Genomic DNA, 16492 nt, shown 5'->3' with positions numbered 1-16492 from the left:
TGTATTTGGCTTCAGTATACACTGTTTCAGTTATATAATCATTGTTTTGGAATTTTAATAGGGAAATGTTTATCAATGATAGGTAAAGGTTTTAAAAACTCTGTAATCTCGCAGATTACAGAATATATTTTCTTATATAGGTATGGGTAGTACCTACAGGTATAATATATTATCTCTATCTTTTTATTATATACTTGTTCATGCCCACAACTTTGTCCGCATGGACTACTTTACACAACGGGATTGAATTTTTTCCAGATTCTCTATTCGATTATCACACTAATATTATAAAGGCGAAAGTTTGTATGTGTGTGTGTGTGTGTGTGTGTGTGTATGTTTGTTACTCCTTCACGCAAAAACCACTAGACGGATTTGGCTGAAATTTGGAATGGAGATAGATAATATCCTGGATTAGCACATAAGCTACTTTTTATCCCGGAAAATCCAAAAGTTCCCACGGGATTTCGAAAAACCTAAATCCACGCGGGCGAAGTCGCGGGCATCGGCTAGTACGTCATAAAAGCCATCTATCTGCGTGCCAAATTTCAGCCCGATCCACCCAGTAGTTTGAGCTGGGTGTTGATAGATTAGTCAATCAGTCAGTCAGTCACTAAGTCAGTCAATCACTCAGTCAGTCACCTTTTATATATACAGGGTCTAACTTAGCTTTACAAATATTGGTAAAGAAAACTTTTGAACTGTGCTACTTACATCGGCAGCACTTTCACGACACAAGTTTTGGTCTCTGATAACTTTTTATCGGAAAAAATATCTCAAAGAGGAGTCTGTCATAATATTAGATGTTTCAAATATTAAACGCAGACTTTGAGAAAAAATTAAAACGTCAACTCGCACTTGGAAAGAGTTTCAGAAAACAGTTTAAAAAGAGTTAGAGCTTAATTGGAGGGGAAAGGGGAGTATTAGTCACGATTAGCATGGCTAATATTCTTTTCTATAAAAAAAAATCCATGCAAGCAAAGCCGAGAAGGGTTCTTCTTTCTGGGCTGGTTTTCGCACGTAAATGTTTCTGTCTGTTGTGTGTGCGTTGCCTCTCCCCGCCGAAGTCTTCACTCCAGCCATCCAAGCTCGCTCCAGAAACCGAGTAGACCGCCCAGGTTGCCGAGGAGCCGAGAAGGGCTATCCTAATCTGTACCTATTACTTAAATCGTTTTTTTTGGAGGCATTGTCGATAAAGGATTATGAGAACGACTGCGTTGCTCTATTATAAAAACTCGCACACGAAGGGTTCCGTGCCATCGTACAAGAATTTCATACTTTAATTTTTTTTAATTTACATTCGGTCATTTTTAAATTTTTATTATTTGTTGTTATACCTACATATCTGTGAAAATTTCAACTCTCTACGGTTATGCTTATGGTTTATGAGATACAGCCCGCTGATAAACTGACGGACGGACGGCACGGACAGCGGAGGCTTATTGATAGGGTATCGTTGGCACCCTTTGGGTACGCACTTTTGTTGTATACCTATACATATGCACTATGCGGCATCTCTCTACGTAATATTTTTTTTAAGTAAAAACTTTTATTCTAGCGGCGTGACAATGGAGTAGCACTGGCACTGCGCCAGCGACTGCCGCTCAAGACTCTCGAGTGCGCCGTAGCCATCGATGGCCGTAGCGTGGTAGTTTTTTTAATTTCGCCTTTTAATAGGTGAGTAGGTAACTTGCATCTTACTAAGTAGACAGTAGACATACTTTATTAATAAATACATATTATACTCAAACAACGTATAACGCCTCAATAGGTTTCTCCTCAAATCCATAGGATAACTATCCATAACATAGCTTGTAGTAGCTGTGTGCACTATGCAGCAAATTACTGCCTATGCTGTCTGTGGGCTATATCTTATATGAACTGTAATAGGTAGAGTTTAATTTTAGGCAGAATTCAAATTTTCAATCAGTGTGTATTTCTGTTGCCATTCTATTTGTATTCTATTGCAAATACTCCAACAAAAAATATTCGAAACCTCATCCAGTTTGGCAGTGAGTTCAAAAAATCCAAAATAGCGGGTTCAAGATGACGGTTATATAAATTTCATAGGTAGTATACAAGATTGGAATGAAGAAGAAGAGTGGAGAGATCGGGTGGAAAATGATCAGAACCTGAAAGTCTACTTAATGAAGAAAAAAAAATTAAGATGGCGGAATCTATTGTTCCATAAGATATGACGACCAAGCTATTAAAAAATATCTAATTTAGACATGTTGTCTGCATTTTGAAAACCAAGTCTGCATATTCGCGGACTACTAACAGTGGTCTGCGCACCCACATGTCCTGCTTGTTATATTATGGATGTACGTACCTACAAACCATTTAATGTTTCTGTAGATGCGGGCAATTCGTTATTTAATAACACTTGGTCTTCGTGACAGCACTGAAAAGGAATTATTTCTGAATTTATATTTGAATTTGCTAAATTCGAGATTAACCTGTCTGTGATAACAATAATTTATTGTCGGTTTATCCGACCAGTATGCAGCAGAAACAACGGAGAAAAGGAAAATCTTTGCGCAAGTTTTCAGAAGCTTTCTCGTGTTATTTTGATATATGCATTGTCGTTACACAAAAGGGCCTCCAGGGATCGAATCGGTCCATTCCAGTTTTCGTAACTTGTGATTGAAGCTGTGATTCAACTAAGCACTTAGGATCATGGAGCGGATTTCATAGCTTTTACACGATGATCTTACTAAATGAAAAAACGAAGTTTTATTAAAGATTTTACCTGTACTAATTTGATGATACTCGCGACTTTGTCCACGTGGATTTAGGTATTTTTTTAAATTTCAAGGGAACATTTTAATTTTCCGGGATAAAGATTAGTCCATCTGTTTATGGGATTCAAGAAATCTCTGTACGAAATAAGTTCTTTGATGACGGTGAAATTTGGGGCGGTGTGATGTAGGGGACATAATAATAGGTATGCTGACGCCAGCATTTCGCCAAGTTGGTTTTTTGTTGAATTGAATTGGCGAACGGCAGTTTCGTTGACGGTTGATTGTAATTGTAACTTAAAAATCAAGAATTTAAATCAGTATTTTTCTGGTGATAACTTTTGTGTTACTTCACTGCGACCTTGGTAGACTAACGAACACGGCACTATCCTCGTGATAATTAGGAGACACCCTTAAATCTGGTCTCGTCCATCTCCCAAATAGCCCACGTGGAATTAGACTTTTTAAAAATCCCGTAGTAACATTTTTAATAAACAGGACAAAAAGTAGCCTATGTCACTCCCCGGGATGCAAGCTATTTCTGTACCAAACGTTAAATCGGTTAAAGGGATGGGCCGTGAGAAGCTAGACAGACAGACAGAGTCACTTTCGCATTTATAATACTAGTATAGACTATAGATTAACTCCTACTTCCTACCCGAATGAAAAAAGTGGTGATATAAAAGAAATGAAAAGCCAGTTCTATCTTATAACGGTTTTATTAACAATATAAATAGGTAAATTACAAATTTACTTTCCTACAATTGAGCTGCGCTACTCTACTGCGAGCAGTCCAATGTGCTTATCATAATAATTATTATACACACTAGATACATGATTGGTTTATTTTTTTATGGTTGGGTCTTATTTTATGCACCGACACAGAACTTAGGTTCGATTCTAAGATTACTTCTCGATACATTGTAGTCACTGAAAGGTATTTAAGGCGCATCGCTCATAGCTTACCAATTAATGCTAAAAGCGGGCGGGGCGGGCGCAAAGGCGACTTCCTCAGACGCATCTCTTCTAATCATTCTTAAAAATCAAATAGGCAATTTTAAAATTCCATCGTTGACTTGCTATTATTATACATAAGCCAATAAAATAACTTTGTTCTTGAAAAATGTTGTTACATATTTTGGTTCAGACGAATAGATAAGTAAGTATGTTGAATGAGTAAAACAAAAAAGACCGCCCTCATCTATTTTCATTGCTATGATATTATAATAATAATAATAATCAAGCCCGTGACAATCTTAGCGACACCAACTATACTTTGCAATGTGCGATGCGCCGGCGCAAGGCCCGCAAACGGTCTGGACTGGCGCTGAGGCAACTTCTATTTATCAACATAAACTCAACTTCTTTACATATGGTTGAAATTGTTGTGAAGCGCGCTCAAGCGGTTTTTCACTGAGCCCGTGGTTTGCCGAGGCACGCCGCGCGAGGAGCCAGCCAACCCTCGCCCAAATCACCGGACATTGATTCGGCGTGCCGCGCCTCCGCTCACCGCGTTGCGACTCTATAATTCTCTGGCCCTTAAATGGTATTATATATAAAGGATTGTGAGTATCTATAATTCTATATGTTAAAATGGTATCTGAATTTGGTACAAATTGGTTGAAATTCTGCGCTAAGAGAATTAGGATGCACTACGACACATGCCGATCAACCCTTAAAGTTTTGTATAGAAGTAGGCGTAACTTTGCGGAAGTCCATGATATTCAAGGAATATAAACCTTAATTTGCTATAATCCGCTGGAAAAGGCTTAAAGTTTTTATTCGTAAATTTTAAATCAACATAATTTCATGCTTCTACGAGTAAGTATAAACTAAAACCGAGCCTTGTGCCTAATTAACGCCTCCTTTTACTTTTTATTTACTTATTACACAATATAAACTCAGAATAACTCATAAGATAAATCGTTCGGCACTATTCGAGTGCATTCTTAAAATTTAAATGTTAACAACATAGTATAGATATAATATAACATATACAAAGATTCATTTAACTTGTTTAAATTTTATTCGTTTTTATTTTTGTACACAAACGTTTATTTCAAATTCAAATTTAGTTTTAATTATTTTTCAATTCCATTCCAAGCTTTTGTTAAACAAAAAACATTAAATTTAATATCTAAAACATTTATTTTATTCTTAGATACTAGATTATTATTAATGTTTAAGATATATTTTTAGTATAATATTACAAAAATGCTTTGACTAATGCTCAAAAAAGGTATGTATTCCATTGTTGTAATTGTTATGGCGTAAGGCTACTAGGTAGGTGTAATATTTCAATCGCAGGGTGTGCGAACATGACGCAGACAAACAATTCAATTATGGTTAAAGAACTTATTGTGTAAACAGTGAACTTTACTACCATCATGGAGCTACCAGAGATGATATAATTAATGATAGATATCATAAGTATCATAGGTATATTTTCTGTTCAATGATAGCTACTATTGAGTCAGCCTAAAATAAAATAATAATAAATATTTGTTAAATAATATAACTAGGTGAGTATTCAATTCAAAAAAAAAATCTAGTCTTGGAACGATTTTTATAATTGCAGCATTGGCGCTGGTTCAAAATGCCAAAACCAGCAAAATATTTTGTAATAATACTGCACATTAATAATTTATTATAATTATACCTAATAATATTATTGCCCGGATACAGATGTATATTGTTAAAGGGCGGTAAGTAGGTTATTGCAAACGAATTATATGTGTAAACCCGAGTCGTAGGCGAAGGTATAGGGAGGTATACGTAGGTACCCACGCATCGTTACGAATTTGCGAAAAACCAAATTAAATTTGAAATTCGCGGGCAGACCCGTATAACGCCGTTACGCCGTTTGTTACGCCGTTTTTCAATACATATACATTTGTGAGAAAACAGGTAAATAATTTTGAGTAGGTATACTTACTAAAATATTATAATCTAACGCTACGAATAATAAATAATTTACTTATTCGTAGATCTCGTCATAAACGTAAACTTGTCCGAGATTTTGGCGGCAAAACATTATGTACTTATTGCGCGGAATCATGCGAAGTTAATTTCATTTTATTTTTCACTTCATTGCAAACATACATAAATATGTATATATGTAATACGTCATGTCGCTAATACTATCGTTTCTACTTACCACTTGTTCTTTAAAAATTTACATAAGCATAGTTTGTTTGTTATATTATATTATTCCGCATTTTTAGTTCATTCGTATTCTAGTTTGTTATTTTTATGAACAATATAAGTACACTATACATAAGTGCTAATTGCTATATATACTGTGTGAAAGCAGCATGATTTGACTGCGGCGTTGTTTAATGGTGAAAAATGTTTAGTTAGTAATCTTCTAGAGACTCGTTCACAAAATTGAGCAACCATCACTTAAATTAAATTTTTATTCGTACTTACTATATCATAAGAGAATATTTTACTGTTATATTTACGTTAATTCATCTTGTTATTTATATCAATTTTTTTATAGATTCTGTAAGCCCACGATGGCTACTGTGCGTCTAGGCACAGAAAATATGACTTAAAACTGATATTTTCCAATTCTGTTTAAATGTAAAAATAATAATATCCTATTTTTAATGCATAAAAATGACCCTTTTCATATAAAGTTTTGAACGTCTAAAAGTCTCTTATAAGTAATAAAATCGATATATTTAATGTACATGTTCTATTCTACGACTTAGTTGGTATACAGTTTAAAATGTAAGAATTTTCTTACCATAAAGAAGATGTGATACAATCACAATGTAAGATAAGATTGTAATAAAAGCTACTTACTTAAAAATAGATTGGTAAAAGTAAAATGCAAAAATTACGAAAGATGTTGAATAATAACTAGTAGATGATGGTGTATTTTGAGTAGTTAACATTCGTTAGTTTATTTATTTCTATTGAAAAGAACTAGTCTTATCTAATTATATTTTTGAACACAGAAAATGCTTTTTTGGTGGATTTCATTTCACGGAGTCGGACTTTATTCAAGAAGTTTAATAATAATTAGTCTTAGCAAATAAAAAGGTAAGTACCTACGTCATATTTACATTATTTAAGCATAAACACATAATTATACTGTTATAATGTGAATACAACGAAAATAAATCGACCTCTAAAAAACCCATGTTAATGTTTTAAAATATCTATAATAGCAAACTTAAAAAGGTACACGTAAGTACCAACAGTTATCAAAAAATAAAAATGTCACATTCAATAAACACAAGTTGATGATGATATTTAACAGGTTAAAGGGACAGATAAAAAAATGTACCTACTGGGTAAAAATAATGTAGGTATCTACTATTTTCATGTTAAAAATTATGTATACTGATTGAATATAATGTAATTTACTATTTTAACTTAGGGGTCCAATAGCAATAAATAGGTACAGATAGATAGGTATAATATGAAAAAAGGTACTGTCTCTAGCAATGGATGAAAATGTCTCTACAACATATATATTATCTTAGCATAACAAGAGCAAGAGGTTACGACTGATGACCTACAAGTACAATACAAAACCGCTACAATACTATTAAACACGATGAAATACTAGTACAGAAGTTAGATAAGAAGATAGGAGAGAATGAACTACATAATATTAAGTCTTAGAGTAAAATGTACGTGTCGTGGAATAGAACACGTGACGGCAGGACGGGTGTGCGTTAAGATCTGACGATAATGCGGCGACCGTTTTATATCAATTTATGACTGTAATTTGTTTGCTGCATATGCCACCCCTCTCTGAAATAAGCCATTATTTTTATCCCTTAGTAGATTTCATAAACACAGCGAAGTACGGAGACTATAACGTTTTCAACACGATCGTCGACGAAAACGTAATAATTTTCAAAATAAAATTGGTCCTTCGTTTCATCATTAACTTTTAGACGAAATTGGAAAGTTCATATTACTTCCCAACTCGTTCTAAATGTTGGTTTTAATTCGGAGCGCGTCCACTTTAATTATACTAAAAATAAATCACGTAAGAATTATTAAACCTTGAAAAACTTAACGTCAAAACGTATATAAATCTGTGAATCAATATATAGGCACATTTCATTTATTATAAACTATTCAAAATATTATTACTACTTACAAACAAATTACAGTACAAAAGTGCTATTTGGCCTCAGCAAAAGGCGGGACGCACCGTACAATTTAATACAAATAAACTCGCCTGTGTTCGTCTTCGTCTTCGTAGCATCTTGCAATTATCTTAATTCTTATGGTATTAGTGCGTTTATGTTACCCATGATTGTTTGCAAAAACCCCCAAGCTTGCAATCGATCTCGTACATATTACGAGTACACTGAAAAAAAAAATGATCGCAGCCAACAAAATTGTGTTAGTCATGATCAACTAAAATATTCATAGCTATTAGGTGAACTTGAAAAATTTTGTTGCTAGCAATAAAGTTAACTGATTAACAGAGTAAAATAAACATTAGTAGTTAGTATTTAAACCAAACAAGATATTGGTCTCTTCATGACACTGCAAAATTTATAATGTAAGTTTTTAACATGACTGTATTAACAAAAAGATTTTTTGCGTATTTAATCATTTAAACTTTATCACATGTGTGATTTATCGGTAATATAATTTTCTTTTTTAAATTAAACTTAAAATATTAACGAAATAATTGAAATTTTCACTTGTTAGAGAATTTTTCTCCAGTGTACATATTTATTTAAAAACTATTATAGAAGATGCGCCCTGTTTTGTCAGTTGATAATAATTATTATAAATTCTATGTACGTAAATGGTTAATATAAAAAATGCTTACAAAACCGATTGCCAGTGAATTTTTGATTTGTGATGCGGCCCGCTTTTCGCCAAGCGTTGTACCCCATTATGAGGGTGGCGGACACCGAACTAAGGTTGAGGTGGCGATTTGATTAAAGTGCTTATCTATCGGCACTCTGTCATCGTAGAGCGTGGGCGCTTGTAGAATGATGCCGGCCGTCCCGACCAGGACGGCTAGCGTGAATATCCATAGGAATAAACGATCCAGCACCATTGCGACATATTTCCAATCTTCTTTTACCTGAAAGTAGATATATATTTTATTCGTAATTCGACGTCTTTGAGAGATTTTTTTGAATTAGCAGTCTGGGTCTGTTCGTGGGTAAGTCTGATACTTACTTTGCTGGATTTTTTAGAGAGTGTGCCAACACAGATGGTCCTCCGCATTCAAAAATAGCATCTGTATTATATTATTACCTAGCCATTTGTTCATTTGTAAAGAATAATTAATAAAAAACAAATAAATCAAACAGCACGCATGACGGCTACTGGCCTATTGCACGGTAGGAGGTCAGGTTATCAGCAAATATCTGTGTTTCAGGCTTTATATGAAACGCGTTAAAAGTTACCTTAGTAGAGTCTTCAAGCATTCTCGTATGCTCGGCAATGAAACGCACACAGAAGCATGTCCTGTGCACTTCGGGCGGGCAGGAGGAATGACTGAAGCCTGGCGGGGGCTCCGGGACGGGGCTCAGAGCCTCTTCCTCTGGCACGGGAAGCGCGCCGCCTTCGCTCGACCCATGTACTACACAGCTGCCCCCAAAACGATTACTATCGCCCAACCTAAGAAACAACGGTTCCTATATTCGTACAAAAATCTCTAAATTAAACTAAATTAGCAGGTCTAAATTCATTCCATTCCATTCCATCAGCCTGTGAGCGTCCACTGCTGGACATAGGCCTTTCCAAGAGCGCGCCACCAAACACGGTCCTCCGCCTTCCTTATCCACCCGCTCCCCGCTAACTTCTTCAGGTCATCGGTCCAGCGGGCTAGAGGTCGTCCCACACTGCGCTTACCGGTACGCAGTTTCCACTCCAGAACACGTCTGCCCCAACGGCCGTCGGTTCTGCGACAGACATGGCCTGCCCATTGCCACTTCAGCTTGCTAATCCTTTGAGCTATGTCAGTGTAGGTCTATCCGTTTCTACACAAAGCTAAAATAACCTAGTTCTTTTGTACTTGTCAACCTAATCGAATCGCATTGGTATAATACTATCGTCGAAATCATGAAACAAACATGCCATTTAAAATTATCGTGAACCATGTAAGAAGTACTAATGTTCTATACTAATAAAGGTCTTTGTCGTAACTCGTATATACTAAACTTTTGTATGATGAAACCTTTAAAGCAATTTTATTTAAAATCGTTTGATCTTAATATCCGTCAATACAATCATGATGCGCGGTGGGACTAACAAAGTGTCAGTAAGAAGCTCTCAAGGACTTTACGGGCACTAAACACCTCGTGAGCTTTGTTGAAACTGCTGATAGGATAAGTCTTGGATAAAAGATAACGAAAAAGATAATTAATTATGTTTTTCATTACCGTAGTAGATCCAATATTTACGTACTGCCATCAATTTTCTTATTAAGTCCAAGATATTAGGTGCTTTCATTTTGTTCTTATTATTTTCTTTGTTGATTAAACGTGTAAGAACAGTGGGAAAACATAATGAAGGCGTGTAGTGATCCGATAAAGTAATTAATCAACTTGGTTAGACATTTCCCGAAGGACAATTTCGCTTAAAGCCCTATATTAATATCGGAATATGAGATCAAGAATATGTTTTTACACACCTTTTTTTTATTAAAATAAAATGTCCAAGTCTATCTATTTATTTTTATTTTTAGTCAATCTATTAGAAAGTTCAAAGTTTCAGTCTACTTCGCAATGCCCACGCGCAGAGTGTAACAAAGCCGAGGCGCAGCGTCTTTAATAAGAAAAACTTAACTTTGTATATCAAGTAATAACCTTGGGTATTAACTAAATTGAACGTCAACGTGTTTTATTTTCATCACACACAACCTTGTGTCAAAGTAAATAAAACTAAGTTCAACTTGCTATCAAAAAAACTCGGCTCAACTCTATTCCACGGTATACGTCGAACCGTGGACTTAAATTAAATCTCATATGGCAAATGACGATTATAAATAACGAGGGTTAAACGAGTTCATTGCTGGGAGAATCAACAAAATTGGCCCACGCATCTGTCTCTTGAGCTTTACAAAGCACCTAACTTATACTACATTGATGAACACATCTGCGTCGCCACCCATCTGCATCGTACGGTCAAGTAAAAATACCAAGGCATTGTAAAACAAAATGTAACACAACACATTAGATCAGTTTTCCCTTCCACTTTTAATATGGGTTCAAGTCAAGAGTGAATAGGCAACTTCTAGGCAAGCGCGCTCCATTTTATGCTGTATCATCACATGCTAGCAGGTCTGATTGCAGGCAAGCGCTAGTCTGTAAATTAAAAAAAAAATACAGCAATATTTACCCCGACTGCACATAAGTGGTGTGCGTCAAATCCTCCTTGCTGGGCGTGCGCGTGAGAGGGCGCGCGGGCGCGGCGGGCGGCGGCCACGCGCCGGGCGCGCAGCAGTCGTCATCGGCGGCTGCCAGCCGGTACGGGTACAGAGGCCGCGCGGCGCCGCCGCAACGCACCACCACGCCGCATGTCGTGAACCGCGACCTGAGACACCGTGACATTATTTATTTCGTGCATTAGCGTGGTTAGGCTACTCAATCGATATATTATACCACGCTAGTACTAAGATATATTGGCAAAAATCTAGAACGAATGATCCAGCCAGATCAGGCCTGCCTTGCAAGTTTGCATCTGGCGAAACACTACTTGGTAATTCTATCACATCAGCTTTCAATAATGATTGGTCAAAAAAACATGCGTACCAAGCTGCCTCAACCGTATTTAAAAATCTGCGTAGCGGGACTCTACGTGCTACGCAGTATACGACGCTACACTTGCCTAGAGCTACGAAAATCACTAGCTACAGCAAGGGGCTACGATCCTTGAAGAAAAAACCAATATTATTATTATGAAACAAAACACGGGCTATTAGTTGACGAAATTAGTGTGTTAGAAGTTAGAACAAACACTAGTAGAAGGAAATAGACAATCGTGTTTATGCAACTTTGTTTCTAGTAAGTAATATTTCTTCTGGAGATTTATGATGTTCTTTAAATTAAAGCATGCAAAATATGTTAGATATTTTTTAAACTTACACCGAAGGAATATTGTCTCGTAAATAGACGAGAAAAAGCCCCCAATATCAAACTTATCTTTTTCAGAACACGCGCTATTATTTCAGCCCACGCCAAGTAACATATTATCAGAAAGTTTCATTTACATAACAAAGTTTTCAAACTCGCATTTCTCGACGAAACATTTAATAGTAGATGGTTTATGTAGGTTTTAGCTGAATGTTTAAAGAGGCCGGGCCGCATTTAACGCTACAGAGAGCCGTTTACGTAACGATCTGTGGCCGCAGTGGGCCCGGCCTGTCTATTGCTTAGTCTTGTTAAAGAACATCCACAAATTGAACCATAGTTCGCCTCCACGATGGCTTACTTCGACTGCTCTATTGTTAAATACTAAATGCAATGCAATTTCTATATAGTATAATATAAATCCACCCGCCGCCGTCTTATTTGAAAGAGTTAATCTCGGAAAGCCTAATGGCGGCTTAGCGGTCGTCTTTCCGATTTGAACAAAAAGTACCTACTCATCGGATTTTTATTCACGTTTCCATCAGCAGATATTAAATATTAATTCAGGACATCTGTTCGAAGCCAAAATAACCTAGCATACAATAAAGTAATTTATTATACATATTAAAAATTGTTTATTATTGCTGTTGTAGATGATTTTCTAGTCAAACAGAGATGACGATGATACAAGTTAAAAGTTTGACCGCTTTGTCTGTCCGTGGTTCTTGGTCTGTCTGTGTCACCGTAACGCTCAAGCGAATAGACCGATTTTAATGCGTCTTTTCTTTTCAAAAGTCGAAATGGTATTTAGCTATGTCTGATAAAAATTTGTTCCGCTGTTTGAGGATTATCAGCTCTTTTCTGAGTCTGAGTGTAGGGATCTCAGTCAAGCACAATTTATATTTATATTGCTACCTTATCGATTTGATCCCGATCACATTGTAATAGATAACCTTGGCCATAATATATATTGGTATCACACACGGATAATATTTGAAAACTGTACATTCAGCGAGTCTTCAGTATGTACCATTTTGTTGATCTAACAGATTCTGCCAACATTGCTCATTATCTGAAGATATTCAACGACGATATAAATATATGAGTATATTGTTTTCTGCGCCTTTTCTTTCCTTCATATTCTTGAGGATTCTTCATAATATTTTTATTTGACTACGGATTTGTTATCTTACCTCGTCGTGTCAAATTTATACTGCGGTCGCTTCATAAATAGCAGCCTTGGCAGGATGTGAATGAAGACTCGTTTAACCCACGGCGCCATGCGATGAGTTTGCGGAGACCGGAAATGTACGTTCAGCACGACTACCGTAACGCATATACTGCAACAAAAGTCTTAAGTTTATTAAGAGTATAGTAGCTCAACGAGGCTAGAAAAATATTTACTTAAAACATGCCTTATTGCCACCCGGCTCGAGCCAAATTGAAGCCATGCATAAAATTAAGTTACCAACCAATGTATACAAAAGTGCTTTACTCATGTGGTGTGGTCTTTCTTAGTAATCGACTTGCCTATTCCCGCAACACAACGCATTGACTTAGGTTTTTACAGATCTCAAAATTTTATCCCATTAGTGGTCTATTTTATGGTTCTCCATACTAAAAAGTTTTCTAACCTATATGCTAAATCTGAAGATTCTGAACCCAGCGGTTAAGCAAACGGTATGTTGACTCAATCAGTTTATGTTTTTATGTTATGTGTCTAGACTCTAGATAATTCTGAACCATATCGTTTAACCAATGAACTCAATTGTTTAGATAAACCTGCGCTATCTCAACATGAAACTTAATTAACCACATTAGAATCCAATTTTATCTAACTATAGGTCTCACTTAATTAACATTTCCTAAGCCTGGTCACAATTTATCTATATCAGCTATTACACGGCCGGGTGTGAGCCTCTATCTAAATGATAGCAGTTAATCAAGATATATGGGCTTAATTCTGCGAGCGGTAAGGATAAAATTATGTACGGGAGCGCGGAGGCCTTGAGTAAGCAGTATACTTATTTACCCTTCCTGCAAATGTTCCTACCAATATCTTGTTATGACTGAACCTGTCTACTAACAAGTTCCTCCTTAACTATAACCAAAAGAGCATATTTTCAATCGACTTCCAAAAAAGAGGTGGTGGAGGAGGAGGTCGACTTTCAAAACCACTACAAAGTAATAAATAATTTTTGTTACTACATGTGTATGTATGCATGAAGTCGGGCGAGCTCGACTTCAACATAGGTAGGTACATACACGCGTAGAAACAAAAAATATTTGTTTACTTTGTAGTGGTTTCGGAAATCGCTTTTTGTAATTTGGATAGTATTTTAGTTTTTGTTACTGAAACACATATAATACAAGTGTAAATTAAAAATTTATAACACCCCCGACAAGTGAAGGTTACAGTAAGAACTAGAAAAGAGCTGATAACTTTCAAACGGCTGAACCGATTTTCTTGGATTATAGCTAAGAACACTCTCGATCAAGTCAACTTTCAAACAAACAAAACTAAATTAAAATCGGTTTATTAGTTTATAATAATAATAATAAACTTTTATTTCGGAATATAACATCCATATAATGTTAGTAACAGTTTAGGAGCTACGATGCCAAAGACAGATACACAGATACACACGTCAAACTTATAGCACCCCTCTTTTTGGGTCGGGGGTTAAAAATTGTAAGTATTCTATTACCGTTTTAGAACATTTATTTATAAAAGTTACTGACCGTTAAAGATAGTAATATGAGGCATGAGTTGAAAACAAAATTTATTTTTTAATTTAGGTATACTTAATTCTAAAATAATAATTTTCCTACTGAAATGTCTTAATTGGATTGTAGGTATATTTAGCATAGGTACTTACATATAGCTACTTAATTCAATACAAATTGAACTTCTATAGGTACTGAAGTTCGATTACGTCTGTATAGTTATTACAATATCTACCTATGGGTATCACGTTTAAAGAGAAGAAAGAATAAAATAATACACGTGATACGTGTATTTTATTGGCAATATGGAGTTGTCTTTTACTGGCGGAAAATATTATTCCATCTTTTTATAGCAAAATTACGGAGTTATGGATCCCTAGTCCTTTTGCGATAAGAAAACTAGACGGTAAAAGTTTGAAAAGGAAGGCGTCGGCAATAATTTTATTTTCTTTCAACACAAAGTTGGGCAATCAAATTTCTGGTTTAAATGCCGAATTCTAATTTATATGGAAATTCCGTGGCTTGTACCTGACTCGGCTCATCCGGGGGTATTTAGGTGAGGTGAGTTTCCTACGAACAAACGTGAACTTTGTGCTTTTCACATAATGGAAATTTAAAGTGAAATTTGGAACTTCAGGTGCGGTTTACACTGAAGTGGCGAGTGGCGGAGAAGTGGAGATATCCCTTCATAAACTAAATGCGGCGTTAAACTGTTATATATTTATAGAGAACGCACTTACGCAGTACGGGCAACACCATGCCGATTATTATCAATAAGTGGTCGCATCACATCACCAAAACACGTGCAGTGCAAACCGCGCATATTATTTTGCTATCCACCATTGTTACTTTTAAAAACACTTACCTACTGCTAAGCTGATTGATAGCTCCATGCTGCTATTTATACTCTAGTAAGAATTTAGAAATAAATATTTTCACTTGTAATTTGCCATAGAATTCAAAATAGGACAAGCAGCAATAAATATAACGCCTGATCTCCTATGATTTTTTATCGTTCCCATAATATTTAATTTTTTTCTCCTATAGTATAAGTCATGCTTTGGTATGTTGCAAGTACGCTAGATTTAACGATGTACAAACTGTGTATTCATTCTCTTCTATACCTTTTTGTATATAATTCAAGATTATTTATAGAGAGGCTGTAATCTGAAGTTCTTGTTTATTTTCGTTTTCTACAATCTCATTTATTTAGTCATGAAAGAACACGTCACGAAGTCATCTCGACGCTCGGGTCAAGAATCATAAGACATAAGAACCTACAGAAGTTTCAAATTGACTAGAGATGGGCATTACTGCTACATTTAAATCATTTACATTTGCTGTTTTTTTTACCATCACAGTGATTCCGCAGGTCATTTTTCAATAATCGCATTTACAATTAATTGAAATGTGTTCGAAATCGCCATAGCGTTTATATTTCACGGAAAGTGAATTTTCGCACTTAAAATCGTTTACTAATTAGGTATAGCAAAAAATTTATTGTAAATGGCGAACATTCAGGATAAATTAATAAATTAAAGGATAAATTAATAAATTAAATTAGATCTTTTCTTTTTCTAACACGAAAAGATGCAAATGTTTTTGCTCGCGCACTCGATAACTATGCGCCCTCGTAAAAAATAAAGCGGGATTAAATGCAATAATTTTCAAACTTTGTTAGATTTTGCTTCGTGATTTTTACAGCCATTTTAATAAGTGAGGTAGCTACACACACATGAAGAGAATTTTCTCATAATTTTCACATGCTACTGTGAAATGGTCCATCTCTATTACACACGATGTTCGGTTGCGAAAAATTGCTTAAGAACGTGTTACGATTTTGTAATATTGTTATGTGGTATGTGATCTGACGGCTGAATCATATCACGAAATCTTATACCACAGGAATAACCCTCATCGCTATCACTACATATGCCTAGTCTGTCTGTTTGAAAGCGC

The 16492-nt window shown here is 35.6% G+C and overlaps 1 protein-coding gene across 3 annotated transcripts in view; it reads right to left on the bottom strand.

The window, feature by feature from the left end:
- Positions 1 to 7019: 7019 nt before the first annotated feature.
- The window catches only part of LOC123867832 (acetylcholine receptor subunit alpha-like), a 39242-nt gene continuing 29769 nt past the window's right edge, over positions 7020 to 16492 (bottom strand). For all 3 annotated transcript variants that reach the window (XM_045910119.1, XM_045910120.1, XM_045910122.1), the window contains exons 7-10: positions 13000 to 13146; positions 11076 to 11270; positions 9140 to 9353; positions 7020 to 8811 (exon numbers count right to left, since the gene is read on the bottom strand). In XM_045910119.1, coding sequence (XP_045766075.1) covers positions 8617 to 8811; positions 9140 to 9353; positions 11076 to 11270; positions 13000 to 13146 — 751 coding nt within the window. In that variant the 3' untranslated portion in view covers positions 7020 to 8616. The remainder of the gene's footprint in view (positions 8812 to 9139; positions 9354 to 11075; positions 11271 to 12999; positions 13147 to 16492) is intronic.

This window comes from Maniola jurtina, chromosome 8, assembly GCF_905333055.1.
Source record: "Maniola jurtina chromosome 8, ilManJurt1.1, whole genome shotgun sequence".
NCBI lineage: Eukaryota > Metazoa > Arthropoda > Insecta > Lepidoptera > Nymphalidae > Maniola > Maniola jurtina.
Note: the sequence above shows the minus strand (reverse complement) of the source record. Positions and strands in the feature narration are given on the sequence as shown.